General features: G+C 50.1%; 1 protein-coding gene across 1 annotated transcript in view; it reads left to right on the forward strand.

The window, feature by feature from the left end:
- Positions 1-1,626: 1,626 nt before the first annotated feature.
- Positions 1,627-14,395, forward strand: part of KCNK12 (potassium two pore domain channel subfamily K member 12) — a 55,064-nt gene continuing 42,295 nt past the window's right edge. Inside the window, exon 1 of the mRNA XM_060187708.1 lies at positions 1,627-2,017. Coding sequence (XP_060043691.1) covers positions 1,627-2,017 — 391 coding nt within the window. The remainder of the gene's footprint in view (positions 2,018-14,395) is intronic.

Consider the following 14,395-nt stretch of genomic DNA (forward strand, 5'->3'; position numbering starts at 1 on the left):
CCTCAGTTTCCGTGTTTTCCATCATGGAGGCCAGGTGAGCTGGGATGCAGTTGACTCTGCATGTGGCCACAATTCACCTGTCTGGAGATCTAACCACAGTCACCATCAGTCACCTTGATCTGTATCTTCCACAATCAAGTCCCTCTTTGGCTCTGGGAAGAAGCTGGTCTTCTCTCTCTACCCAAGATGTTCCACCCGGCCGAACTGGGGGGTGGGGGAGCGGGTGTGAGGCCGCCCAGCTGCCGCCGGGTGGGGGCACCGAGTCCTCGCAGCCCAGCACCGCGCCTGGAGCTCCCTCCCCGCTGCAGAGGTGGAGGCCGAGGCAGAGAAGGAAGAGGCTCCCCCTGCGGTCCCCGCCCTGCCCGCCGCAGCAGCGCGGTTCTCGACAAGGAGACCACACAGAGTTGGGGGGGGGGGGCTCGGGAGCTCAGCCTGGGGCCAGCCTTAGCCTTGAGGGGTCTGGACCTCTCCTCTCCGGGCGCCACTTTGGTCCCCTGAGCTCCTGGCTTCTCCCGGGGTTTCAGCTCCGCAGCGACCCCGCCCAGTGGGCACGCGGCTCGGCCGCCGCACCTGTGTCGGGGGTGGGGGCAGTGGGGATGGGTACGTGGCGGTATAGAGGAAGCTGGGGCTGGGCCTGGCACTGCGGGAGCCCCCTCCCCACCCCCAGCTCTCTCTCTCACTCCAGCTCTCCCGCGGCTGCCGCACCTGCCGCACCGCTGCGCTGTCCGCGGTGCTGCCGCCGCCGCCGGACCGCGCGGGGGAGCAGACACACTGAGCCAGCTGCCCCACGGGCCCCCCCCCCCAAAACCCCACAGACCTGGAGCAGCAAGGGATAGCAAGCCAGAGGCAACTTCAGTTGGGGCTGCGCACCCCCTCCCCAGCCCCCAGTCCTGCCCAGCCCCCGAGGTTGCAGGCGCCCTCAAGTTTCACAAAGTTTGGCCGCAGCCTGGAGAGAAGGGGGGATGGGGAGCGCTGCGCAAGGTAGCGGGGGACCGGCCTACAGTTCCAATCCCTGCCCCCGGGCCCCAGGACTTCTGGCGGTGCCCCGCTCCCCGTCCCTGTCCTGTCCCTGCCCTCGTCCCCGTACCCGCTGCACACCCCGCCCCGGGGCCCTGGCTCCGCCTCTCGGCGCCCGGCGCTCTAAGCAGCAGCTGGCGGGGGCGCTCCCCGGACTCGCGCGGCTCCAGTCTCCCAAGCCGCGGCTGCAGCCTGCTCAGCCCCGGGGGCGGGACCGCGCTGCCCGCGCCTGCAGCGCCCCATGGGGCGCCCCTGGGGGCAGGGTCGGCGCCCCAGTCCCTGGTGCCCCGGCGCCCCGGCCCCCCGCCCGCGCCCGCGGCCTTCGTGGGGAGGAGCATGAGGGCGCGGGCCCCGCGGGCACCGGCCACCGGGCGGGGAGCCCCGCGCCCCAGGGCGGCTGCGGAGAAGCCGAGGGAGCCAGCAAGGCGTCGGGGCACCCCGAGAAGCGCCCCCGCCCGGGCGTCCCAGGGACCCCGGCAGCCGCGCGCGGCCTGAGAGCCCGGGAGGCCGTCCGAGCCCCGACCGCGGGCGCCACCCTCGCTCACGTACCCGCCGGGGGGATGCAGCGGCCCGGGCCCCGAGCGCCGCCCCGGGGCTGAGCTCCGGACCATGTCCTCCCGCGGCCCCCGGCCCACGCCCCGCCGCTGCCGCCGCCGCCCACCACGCCCGTCCTGCTGCTGCTGCTGCTGCCGCCGCTCGCACCTCGACGAAGACACTGGCCGCTTCGTGCTGCTGGCGGCGCTCATCGGCCTCTACCTGGTGGCGGGCGCCGGCGTGTTCTCCGCGCTGGAGAGCCCCGGCGAGGCGGCGGCGCGGGCGCGCTGGGGCGCCACGCTGCGCAACTTCAGCGCCGCGCACGGGGTGGCCGAGCCCGAGCTGCGCGCCCTGCTCCGCCACTACGAGGCCGCCCTGGCCGCCGGGGTCCGCGCCGACGCCCTGCGGCCACGCTGGGACTTCCCAGGCGCCTTCTACTTCGTGGGCACCGTGGTGTCGACCATAGGTGAGCGGCGCCCCGCGGTCTCCCTCCCCCCCCCCGCGCCCCCTGAGCCCCTTGGGCCCCCGCGCCGCTTGCCTCCCCAAGGGACCCCTGTTCTCTCTGAACCTGGGCTGGTGGGGCGAAGAGGGTCGGAGAAGCTCACCTGGGGGTGGGGGTGTGTGTGTGGGTGGGTCCACGACAGTGAGGCCCCGGGACGGTAGCTGTCACCCGTTGGCGCGCTGGGCACCCTCCCCCTGGCGCACTCACAGCTCCTGTGTGCCTCACTTTCTCCTCTGTGGATTGGCCTGTGAGAACTAGTGTCCCAAGCCTGCTGCCTCCTTCCTATGTCCGCTTCCCCTGCCTGTTTCCTTGGAAAGTTCCTCTTCCTCTACTCACAGCGCTGCCCTCTCCATATCTCTATCTCTCTCTCTCTCTCCCTCTCTCTTTTTCATCTTTCATCTTTCATCTTTCAACAGCTGTTTCCCCCCTCAGCCTTTTATGGGGTGTGGGGCTGATTCAGGACGAGGGGCACGGCCCCTTCCCCAGAGACTTTCCCAGAGCTACTTCCCAGCTGCTTCTTTGGCAGATACCAGAGCCCCTCACGAAGGGAAGAGGCCATGGGGTCCGCACTTCAATGGCTTTCGTTGTTCTTTCTCCCCTCTTCCCTCAGTTTCTTTCTTTTAGAGATCTGATTGAGAGAGACGAAAAGTGGGCATGGGGAAGCAGAACAGCACTCAGACATACCCATTGTATACACCCAGTATTCAACCAGAGCTAAGGCATCAAGTCCTGCACTCTGTTGCTGAGCCATCTCTCCAGTTTCCTAACCTTACTAGTTCTTTTTTTCCCCAACTCACAGTGCCAAGGGATGGGGCAAGTGAATGGAGGGGTATAGTTTCTCTACAACTTTTATCCCACTTCTGTTTTTGGTATAAACAATTCCTGCAATTCATGGTTTTTCAGCCTTATACAAATGCTGAGGCCTCCACTTATACTTCTACCCCCTTCTTCTGAACCTCTCCTGTAGATTCTGGAGTGGGCTCTGCTCCCCACACCACTCCTTCCCTCTGTTCTCCTTCAGCCCCCAGACTTCCCCCCCCCCTACCTTGAGTGTCATATAAAATTAGACTCCTTCCCAGCTACTCATCTCTACAGAGTGCAGAATAAATACACTTTGGCAAGACTGTATGTTCCACCCACTCCTAGGTGGGAGAAAGCACTTGCCTGTTGATACTAGACACACACACACACACACACACACACACACACACACACACCGATACTCATTGTCTCCTGCAGGTACTTTTGGAGGAAGACATAGGTCACTAGGCTAAGAAGCAAGGGATTTCACAGACTCGATGCCCACAGACAGGTGCTGGGAAGGTTCAGTATGCCAGCTCAGAACAGGGCACACACTGATGTATAAGTCTTCACAGTGAGCTACCGGGAGGCAGCAAGAAAGACTTGTGCAGGATATGAGCAGTTAGCGATAGATCCTGAGTTAGGATAGATCCATATATATGGATAGCCGACAAAAGGGCTTCCTTTCTTCAATGATTTCTCATGTGTCATGATCTGATTATTTTAAATAGAAAGGGCAAATATGGCCTGAGTCCAAAGCACACACAAATTGGTTAAAAATATCCTTTAAAAGTTATATCATGTTGTTATGGTAATTGAAGACATAAAATGACCCCCTCTAAAAATCCCCTTTAAAGAGCTGCATCAAGTTGCTATAGCAACTAGAGTTTTGGGTTTTTTTAAGTGCTTTAAAAGTACTAAAGCTCCTTAGTGCTGAGGGATGACATCATGCACTTATGGCTCATTGATTTGGGCCCTTGTTCTTATACGTAAACCCACTTGCTCTCTTCTACCTAGAAGCACACCTGTGTCCATGTTGGTTAGGCGAATTTCTCTCTGAATGACATGCTCTAGCTTTGATTTCCTAATGGAGCCCATCAGCTAAAGGAAAAGGCATTAGTGGTGTCCCCTTTCCAGGCCATAAGTCCATCTAAATGGGCCCATCTTCCTGACACCTCTGGTCTCTGTGCCTCTCAGATGAGCTCTCATCAATTTCTTCTCTCGCTCTCTGCCTTTCTCTCTTTATCTTATTTATTATTGGATAGAGACAGGGAGAAACAGAGAAGGAGGGAGATAGAGATGGGAATTGACAGAGAGAAGTCTGCAGCCCTGTATCACCACTCGTGAAGCTTTCCCCCTGTAGGGAGGGAACAGGAGCTTGAACCTGGGTCCTTGCTCACTGTGGTATGTACACTTAACTGGGTGCACCACCACCTGACCCCAATTTCTTTATCTCTGCCTGGCCACTTTAAAGTTTCTTTTAGCTCTCTACACAAAATCAAGTCAAAATAATGTTGGCAAATTGTTCTTTTCCTAGCCCCAGCCTTTAAGCCTCTGGCAAGCTTGGTTATTCCTTAGTCAAGTGAGAAGGAACTGTGTTCTTTTTCTTAATTTGTGTGTTCAGATGTGGCAGCTTAGGAGGGCTGTGTAGCATATGGCTGGTCCTACAAATGACCAATGACCTGGCACATTGTTTCCAAAATCAGCTCTGTGAAGATGCTTATCTCTGAGGGGAGCCACACTTAGAGACCAGAAATGCTTCTGGACAGTTGAGTGTTGAATTAGGTTTTGTAGGAGTGCCAAGACAGCCACAAGAGTGACAGGGTTTCTGACAATTATCCACCTGCTGCTGCGGTCTAGGGCAGTGGTTCAAATGGGTCAAGTCTGCCAGTCAGGTAGCATCTACTGAACCCTATAGTAGCATGATTATCATTTCTGCTTGCTCTTGCAAAAATGCACTGGGATGCAATTTAAGTAAAGACCTATATACACTAGTTTCTCTTCAGCTTATAGAGTGCCTTTTCCTTAAATGCCCTGAGTCTTCAGAGACCATTATTATTATTACTGGTGCTTTTATGGATACAGCAGCTCAGAAGGCCAAAGCTCAGTTCAAAATGAGCAGCCAGGAATCTCTGCCACCTCATCCACTGAAGAGGAAAATTAGCATGTGCTCAGTTCTGTTTGTTCAGTGAATGTTACAGGGTGTATGATCCATGCAGCAGTGTGGAGATTTCTTTTTTTGTGTTGTATTAACCCAGCTAAATGATTCGACTAGACTTTAATATAGAGAAGCATTTCTTCGTTTCTTCCATAAGTATGTAATTACTGTGTATGTGAGGTCAAGTATTTTGAAAGGTTAAGGCTTGTTCTATAAGGCAAAGGTTAAAGCATATACCAGGGTTAGCAACATAGCTCACTTAGGTAGTGTCCTGCTTTGCCATGTGTGCAACTGAGGTTTGAGCCAGGCATTTTAGGAAGCTCCAGTCCTGTTCCCCTTCTCTCCCTCTCTCCCTTTCTCTCTCCTTCTCCTTCTTTCACCTTCTGCTTCTCTATCTAAAAAAACAATCAAACAACAACAAAAAAAGAATTCCAACATGATAGCTTATTTGTAACACTTATAGGCAGTGGGCAGCAACTTTTTTTCTTCTGTTTTGTTTATTTGTTTAATTACCATCAGAGTTATCATAAGGGCTCCAGCTCCATGCCTGTACAATAAATCGACTTTTCCTGAGGCCAGGCAGTGGAGCATTCAGTTAAGTGCACATATCACCATGCTCAAGGATCTGGGTTCAAGCCCCCAGCTCCCCAGCTGCAGGAGAAATGCTTCATGAGTGGTGAAGCAGGTCTGCAGGTGTCTGTCTTTCTCTTTCCCTCTCTACTTCCCCTTCCTTCTCAATTTCTCACTGTCATATCCAATAAAAGAGAAGTATACAGGAAAAAATAAAGAAAAAAGAAATCCATTACCCCTAGCAGCACAGGGAGATATTGAGAGGGAAATAGGATGTGAGGGAGAGATACTTGCAGCATGGCTTCATCACTCAAACCACCCCCAGCACACATACACACAGGTGGAAACCAGGGGTTACTAATAAGGTCAGAGACCAAAACACTATCAGTTCAGAGACATTCTGGTAAATTTTGACTCAAGAGCAGAAACCACTTACTCTGTCTACTTCTGCTGTGTGTGTGTGTGTGTGTGTGTGTGTGTGTGTGTGTGTGTAGGGTATTATGAGTGTGGAGAATTTGGGAGTGGAAATTCAGCTAGAGGGAAGAAAGGTCAGGTGTAACTGTATATTCAACGTTAGGTAAAACATCAGAATGAGTTAGACTTTTTGTCCTGCTACTTGGCTTGAATAGGGCCATACCCAGAGCTAGGTAGTTTGCAATTGTGTAGGCCCAAGGGGAATATTCAGCAGTAGTTGAAGCTGCATAGAAAGTCAGTCTGAATAGCTCCAGAAAAATAGCATTCTACTTTGTGGATCTAAATTATTCATATCAATCGCTTAAATGGAACTGGAATCCTATGTCATTATTATTTCTCCCACTTATTCTATATGACATATCCCCAGCAGGTTGAAATCAAGTTTGCTTTAATGTAAACGTATCCATGTGTTCATTCCTCCATTTAACAAAGTCCAAGACAGGCAGAACTTTCTGTAGATGCAAGTGTGGGCTCTGGCAGGTCATTTTCTACATCTCCTGGAATTGTGTGAACTCAGATTCTTTAAATATTCTTCCAGGCAGTGCTCTGGTGCAAAGATATACAAAGACTATTAATCTATCACTTTATTGATACATCCTAAAGGATGTTTTATTTTGAAATTATTAAAACAAAACTCTCCACTGGGGTTTTAATTATACAACTGCTGTCAGATTTACACATAGGGAAGAACATATTTAAGTCTTTCTCAAATGGCAACTTGACATAAACAGAAATATTTTTGCCACTTCCTTGTATTAGTTTTTCTGGCAGCATGTTTTAGCTGTGAAGCTAGAACCATGTGGCTCTAGATGGGATGGTGGAGGTATGAGAGTTGCTGCTTTCAGCACTGCATAATTTAGCTCAATGCTTTCAAAATTAGGCACACTTCATTATTCAGTCGCGAGATTAGTAACAAGTCCTGACTTTTTTTTTCCTTTTTAACATGGATTTAGAAAATGTTTCTGCTTCAGAGGAAACCAAGACATTATAAGACTGAAATGTCACTAGCACATTTACATTTGGTTTTCTCCTAACATGTATGTATGTGATGCAGGTGGGGGCAGTTCTGATACAAGGAGTGAAATAAGTTATCCAGGAGAGTAGCACCTGTCCTCACTTATTGCTCTCATCACCAATTTTTTTATTGGAAGATTATGATGTGACAGCTTTGAAGAATATGTAGGGTGTGTGTATGCATTCATGCACAATTATATTTGAAGCTCTAGATGGTGAGCAGGGGACACATTCTCATCCACTGTTTTGTCCTCAGCACCTAGTACTATGACCCAGTATCATACTCACTCAGTAATTGTCTGTTGTCGGGGGGGGGGGGGGGGGGGGGCTGGGCAGTGGTGCACCGGGTTAAGCACACTTAATGTGGAGTGCAAGGACCCACATAAGGATCCTGATTTAAGCCCCTGGCTCCCCACCTGCAGGGGGGCCACTTAGCAAGTAGTAAAGCAGGTCTACAGGTGTCTATCTTTCTCACGCCCTCTCTATCTTTCCCTCCTCTCTCACTTTCTCTCTGTCCTATCCAATGACAGCAACAGAAACAACAGAAAAAAGATGGCCTCCAGGAGCAGTGGACTCATAGTGCAGGCACCAAACCCCAACAATAACCCTGGAGGCAAAATATATATTGTTCAGGAGGCAAGCAAGTGGCTCACCTGGTAGATTCAAGCCCCTTCAAAGCATCTGCAGGGGTGGGGGGTGTACTTCACAAGTGGTAGAGCAGTGCTGCAGTGTCTCTCTTTTCTTTGTCTCTCAGAAAGGCAAGAAAAATGTCCCCAAGAGTGGTGGAGTCAGACAGGGCCTGAGCGGTGGCTATATGTATATATATATATTTTTTTTTCAGTAAGTAATGGGTCACTTACAACACAGCTGCCCTACCACAACTTTCCAGTTTTAGTAAACCCCACCCCAAGCTCTGTCATACTTTCTGCAGAGAAAAGAACGGAGCTAGCTGAAGTGCAAGGAGTTGCTTCCCTTTTGTTAGCAATGTGTTGGCAGTGCCATTACCGAGCTCCCACATGCCATCACATACTACTTGCAGAGGGTACATGATCCTCCCTCTACTTGATGCTCATCAGTTACTACCTCTATTGCTGGGCAGTAGAATGGCTCGTAGACTGGGGTTCCTTTTCTAGTAAGTCCACATTGATGATCTTTCTGTAGATGACCTTTCCTTTCTATAATATCTTTCTGGGATTTCACTGCTTGCAGTGAAACTGAAATCAACAGACATTGCTGTTTTCCTGGCTCTGCCTACTGGACCCTTTGAAATGTGAGACTGACTGTCTGATTTCTTGCAAGCTAAACCACAAAGCCTATCAGCAACGAAAGAGTCAATCAGCTAATTTCTCCATGCAGACAGGTCACGTATGTACTTGCCTTTCTCCAGGACTGCATTTAGTTTCAGAGGCTAAGCTTCATCCTGAATGTGGTTGTGGCTTTAGCATCTTTAACCGCCCCCGCCCCCCGCCCCCCCCCCCCCCCCCCCCCCGGCTTCACCAAGCACCCTTGCCTTCAGGAAGCTTCAGTGAGTGGAAAAGGGCAGCCGGAGAAACAGACAAGAGCAGCTGCCAGGCCATCAAAGACAAAGACAAAAAGAGTCAAGGCGTCCCTTTCCCGTCTGTCCCCTGGGCTCGTGGCATGGTCTGCCATCACTTGTAGCCAAGCCAGTTGAAGGAAGGCATTCTTCCTCTCAGTCCTGACTGCCCCAAAGCTCTGGCTTAGAACAGTCCAGAATTATGCCACATGGGACAAAGAATTTCCCTTAGAGTATTCCTGATAGACAGTACCATAATTTTTTTTCAGGGGCCAGGTGGTGGCTTACCTGGTCAAGTGCACATGTTACCATATGCAAGGGCCCAGGTTCGAGCCCCCAGTCCCCACCTGCATGAAGAAAGCTTTGCAAACTGTGAAGCAGTGTTTCTGGTGTCTCTCTGTCTCTCTCCCTATCACCTCCTTCCCTCTTGATTTCCAGCTGTCTCTATCCAATACATAAATAAAGATAATAAAAATGAATTAAAATTATTCAAATGGGCCAGGTGGTGTGCCCGGTAAAGATCACATGTAATCATGTGCAAAGACCTAGGTTCAAGACCCCAGGGGTGCCCACCTGCACGGGGAAGCTTCATGAGTAATGGGACAGTGTCTCCCTGTCTCTTTGTGTTCCCCTCTCTCCCTCTCTATCTTTCTGTCTCCCAAACACTATTTTAAAATTACCATCAGAAATTGTGGAGTTATGCAGTCACCAAACCCCAGTGATAACCCTGGTGACAAAAGAAAGAAAAAAGAAAAGAAAGAAATTTTATAGAATTTCCCCCAGGGATTTATGCCATTTGTCAACAAATCAAACAAACTGCATTTTATAGAAAACAAGCAACAGAGCTGTGCTTGTTGGTGGTAGGGGCTGGAGTCTTGTCATCAGACCTCCCCTTCGGTACCAGTTCCTTCCTGAAGGCTTCTACAAGGAGCCCTACAAAGACCAAGTGGAAGTGGGCTCACTTAATCTACTGGTTCTTCACTTTACAAAAGGCTTGGAGAAAAGGAAAAGTGTTTATTTATTTATTTTTACCAGAGCAGTGCTTGTCAACCTCAAATTTGCAGGAAGTCAGCCAGGTTCTTTCCACAGACTGATCTCGATCTCTCTCTCTCTCTCTCTTTCTCTCTCTCTCTATTGGATAGAGACAGAGAAATCAAGAGGGGGAAGAGAGAGAGAGAGACAGACAGAGAGATACCTGTAGCACCGCTTCACCCACAGCTCATGAAGCTTTCCCCCTGCAGGTAGGGACCAGGGGCTTGAACCCGGGTCCTTGTGCACTGTAGTGTGTGTGCTTAACCATCCAGCCCCTTGCCACAGATTTCTCTTCAGAGGCCTGGTGAAGTCTGCATTCCTCACAAACTCCCAGGGATGCCCATGTCAGTTCCCTCAGGTGGAGGGAAGCAGTACCAAATCAGGCACAGGGAGCCTAGACCCATCCCTGCCTTGCACACATGATATGCCACCACCCAGAGGTGATTTCTCCACTCCTGAAGGGGATGCCCTGGGGGGAGTATGTGTGTGGAAGGTGCCTTTGCTCATGTCCTCCAGGTGCCATGGTATGTGAACGAAACACACTGGCTCCACAGATTGGGTTCCAGTCTCATTCTGCCATTTATGAGCTGTGTGCTCTTAGTGCCTTAGTTTCCTTCTCTGGAAAGTGAGGATGACAAAGGGACTGCCTCACAAGGGCACACTTTGGGCTGCATGAAGAGATCTGAATATGTATGCCTCCACAGGCTCTAGGTAAGCATTTAGATTCTTAGCATTGGCTGGCTCTGCTTGATGAGTCCTGTGCTGTGTCATGGCACAGAGGGAAACTGAGCCACAGCCCATCATCTGGTGTTCAACCCAGTTACACTGCTCTGTGCACAGCCCTGTGGGTCTCAGCCACCCTGCAGTGTGGCGTCTGCTGCACTCTCCCTGGCTAATATGTCTGGGTGTGTTGCTGTCCTCTGCTGTTACAAAACTGGCCTGGGAGGGAGAGTGCTTTGCAAAAGGCAATGTCTCCGGACTCTCAATGAGAATATACTAATAGAGAGAGAGAGCCTTCATCTTTTAAAAATATTTTTATTTATTATTATTGGATAGAGACAGAGAGAATATTTATTATTTATTTTTGGATAGAAATTTTATTTTTATTTATTTATTATTGGATAGAAATTGAGAGGGGAGGGGGGATATAGAGAGGGAGAAAGAGAGACATCTGCAGCCCTGCTTCACCAATTGTGAAGCTTCCCCCCCACACACAGGTGGGGACCAGGGGCTTTAACCTCGGTCCTTGTGCACTGTAATGTGTGTGCTTAACCAGGTGTGCCACCACCTAGCCCTCACCTTCATCTTTTTAAAGGACATATTTGGTGACTAACTGAATGGGTAATGGAGTGGCAGGTTAGACCCCCCTATCCCCTGGTGAGTCTCTGTCCCCCGTCCCCTGTGTAGCTTGGTGTTGCAGCTAGGCTGGCCCCCTTGAACAGTTCTGGTGCCTGGGGAGGTCACAGAGCTGACGCCAGCACAACCCAGAGAGCATCCCCCTACCCTCCCTGGGGTGGATCAGGTATTGGGGCTGTGGATGGGGGCTGTGGGGAGCAGCACTGCTGCCAGTAGCATGCTGTAGGTGGAAACCATGGTGCTGCTCCAGGACCCCAGGCCCAAATGCAACCTGCACCCAGGGGCAGCCACAACTCCCTTAAGGGTGGAGAGCACTCCCAGTCCTAGGCTTCCTAGAGCAGGATGGGAGGAGCACCACTTCACCTCTCTTCAGAGTCCACCGTGCTGATAACAGCATCCTTGGCCTGGGGGGCAAGGAGGATAGCCAGATCATTACTGGTTTCCTTGATTGTCTCCATGATCTGTGCCATGCCACTCAGAACCTCGAAACCCTAGGGTAGCAAAGGAGATGCCATTGTCCCATTTCACAGTTCGAAAAATGGGCTCAGAGAGGTTAGGTGGAGGTCACAGTGTGAGGATAATGTGAGGCTGGAGGATTCAGGCTCCAGGCTACCTAGCATCCTCTCAATGCTTCTGAGCAGTGCATTGCCAAAGGGAGAGAATGTCAGTCTGCTGGCTGGGGAATAGAGGAGGGGGATATGTGGAGGTATCAGCAGAGGTTTAGGTGCAGCCAGATGACATGAATTTGTCTGTGCTAGGCTCCTTGCTAGTTCTGGTGGCAACACTGAAGCTTCAGGAGGTACATGCTTTCCAGCCTTCACAGTCTCGTCCTGCTCCCAGGGAAGAAGGCTGCCGGGTCAGTGCGAGGGCAGTTTAACAGGATACAGTACACAGAGCTCACTGGAATTCTGGGAGCTTACATTACAAGGAATTTCAGAGGCCTGTGTGCGAAGCTCCTGCCTAGAGAGAGGATCCCATGACTTGAGGTTCCTTAGCCTTGTACTCACATAGGAATAGTGGGCATGGAACTGGCAGTCTAGAACCGGCCCCATCTCTCACTGGCCACAGAAGGTCTGCACTTGAGTGCCCATGAGCCAGGAGATCTAGGGAGATGGCTAGCTTAGGACAAGGCACTGTCAGGCGCCAGCCAATGTGAAGGACACTCTGCAAGGTTATATCCTATAGTGATTAAAAAATTAAAAATTCACGTGGCTTTGTCTGGGTCTAAACAAACAGGGTTTATTACACTGCGGGTTATTTGAGTACAGCAAAATAGGCAAAGGGGCAAAGATAGGCTAGTCATGATGGCCGGGGCCATGAGTCCATAAGTTATTTACCAGAGCTCAGCTACACATGTTTGGGTACTGAGGAAAGTGGCATGACGGGTCCCAGGAAGGAGAGCAGGCAAGGGCAGAAGGAATAGAAAGAGCATAAACAGAGACCGCAGAAATAGCAATTTCCAGCAGACACTTGTTTAAATAACTTTTTAGAAAGATTTTTATGTATTTATTCATAAAGAATGATAGGTGGTGGAGACAGAGAGAAAGAACCAGACATCACTATGGTACATGTGCTGCCAGGGGTTGAACTTGGGACCTCATGCTTGAGAATCCAATGCTATATCCATTGTAACACATCCTAGACCACTTAAATAACTTTTTTTTTTTTTTTGCCTCTAGGCTTATTGCTGGGGCTTGGTGCCTGCACTATGAACCCATCACTCCTGGAAGCCATTTTTTTTCTTTTGTTGCCTTTGTTGTTTATCATTATTGTTATTATTGTTATTTCTGGTGTTGTTGGCTAGGACAGAAATCGAGAGAGAAAGGAAGACAGAGAAGGGAGAGAAAGATAGACACCTGCTTCACCACTTGTAAATCAACCACGCCTCCCCTTGCTGGTAGGGAGCCAGGGGCTTAAACAGGGATCCTTACTCTGATCCTTGGGTCCTTGCACTTTGCACCATGTGTGTTTATCCCACTGCACTACTGCCCACCCCACCCACTTAAATAACTTTCTATACACCCATAATCCCTTGAGGGTTTGCATAAGTCAGTAGTATGCTTGTCAGGCTGATATCAGCCATATGCTAATTATGCTCATGTCCCAACAATGTCCTGAAGGAAAGCCTTCCCAGATGTTAGGGGAATTCATGAAACCAAGTTCCTGCCAGTACAGTGCCCCAATCCCTCCCTCACTCCATTTCTAGACATTCCTCCATCACTAACCCCCCCCCCTCCACCCTGCCCTTCCCACCCTCTCACACAGCCCCTCCCATGAACTAAGGCACTGTGAGCCTCTGGGCCACTGCTCATGCTGTTCTCTTTACCTAGAATACCCATCACATTCTACATTTTCTACCTAGTGAATTTGGTTTTCCTTTTTCTTCTTAATATTTTTTATTTATTTCTATTATTGGATAGAGACAGAAAAAATTGAGAGGGATTGGGGGATTAGAGAGGAAGAGAGACAGAGATACACCTGCAACTCTTTGTCACCATTTGTGAAGCTTTCTCCTTGCAGGTGGAGAGCAGATGCTTGAACCTTCATCCTGGCGCACTGGAATGTATGTGCTTAACCAAATGTGCCACCGCCTGGCCCCCTCAAGTGATTTGGTTTTCAGTGCCCAGCTCAAGTAGGATCACAAGAATGAAACCTATGATGTCCTTCTTCCTTCCCCCAAAACATGTAAATATTTGTCCTTACCCAGTACACTGGCAATAAGGTGAGTCTGGCTCAGTAGGACTAAGTATCTCAAAAGTTAGCACCTGGTAGGTGTCACTTTCCTTCCTTCTTCCTCCAGGTCACAAGTTGTCTTATTGTTTGTCACTGCTGTCATTACTATAATAGGCCTAGTGATTGCTGCTGTTGCCTTGACTGACCACTGTGATGTAGACATTGTCTGGAGATGGAGATGCTTAAAGCAAAGGAGTAGTCCCTGCAAGTCTGAGAGAATGATGGATAGCTGGTCAATTAATACACACAAAATGGATAGAATGAATAAATGAATGCTGAGTAACTAAAACCCCAGGACGCTGGAAATAGGTTCCTTTTTTTTCATATTAGTGATTTAATGTTGATTTACAAATTTTAAGATAACAAGGGTATAATTCCACACTGTTCCCACCACCAGAGCTCTGTGTCCCCATTGCCTCCATTAGAAACTGCAATAAGGGGGCTGAGTAGTGGCACACCTAGTAGAGAAGCTTGTTATAGTGCACTAGGATCCAGGTTCAAGCCCCTGCACCCACCTGCAAGGGGAAGCTTCACAAGAAGTGAAGGAGTGTTCCAGGTGTCTCAGTCCCTTCCTCCCCTCCCAATTTATCTCTGTCTCTACCCAACATAAATAAATAAACAAACAAAAAACAAATTATAAAAAGGAAATAGCAGTAATTCCCCCAAGGTC

This window comes from Erinaceus europaeus, chromosome 3 (genome assembly GCF_950295315.1).
Source record: "Erinaceus europaeus chromosome 3, mEriEur2.1, whole genome shotgun sequence".
In the NCBI taxonomy this organism is placed as follows: domain Eukaryota; kingdom Metazoa; phylum Chordata; class Mammalia; order Eulipotyphla; family Erinaceidae; genus Erinaceus; species Erinaceus europaeus.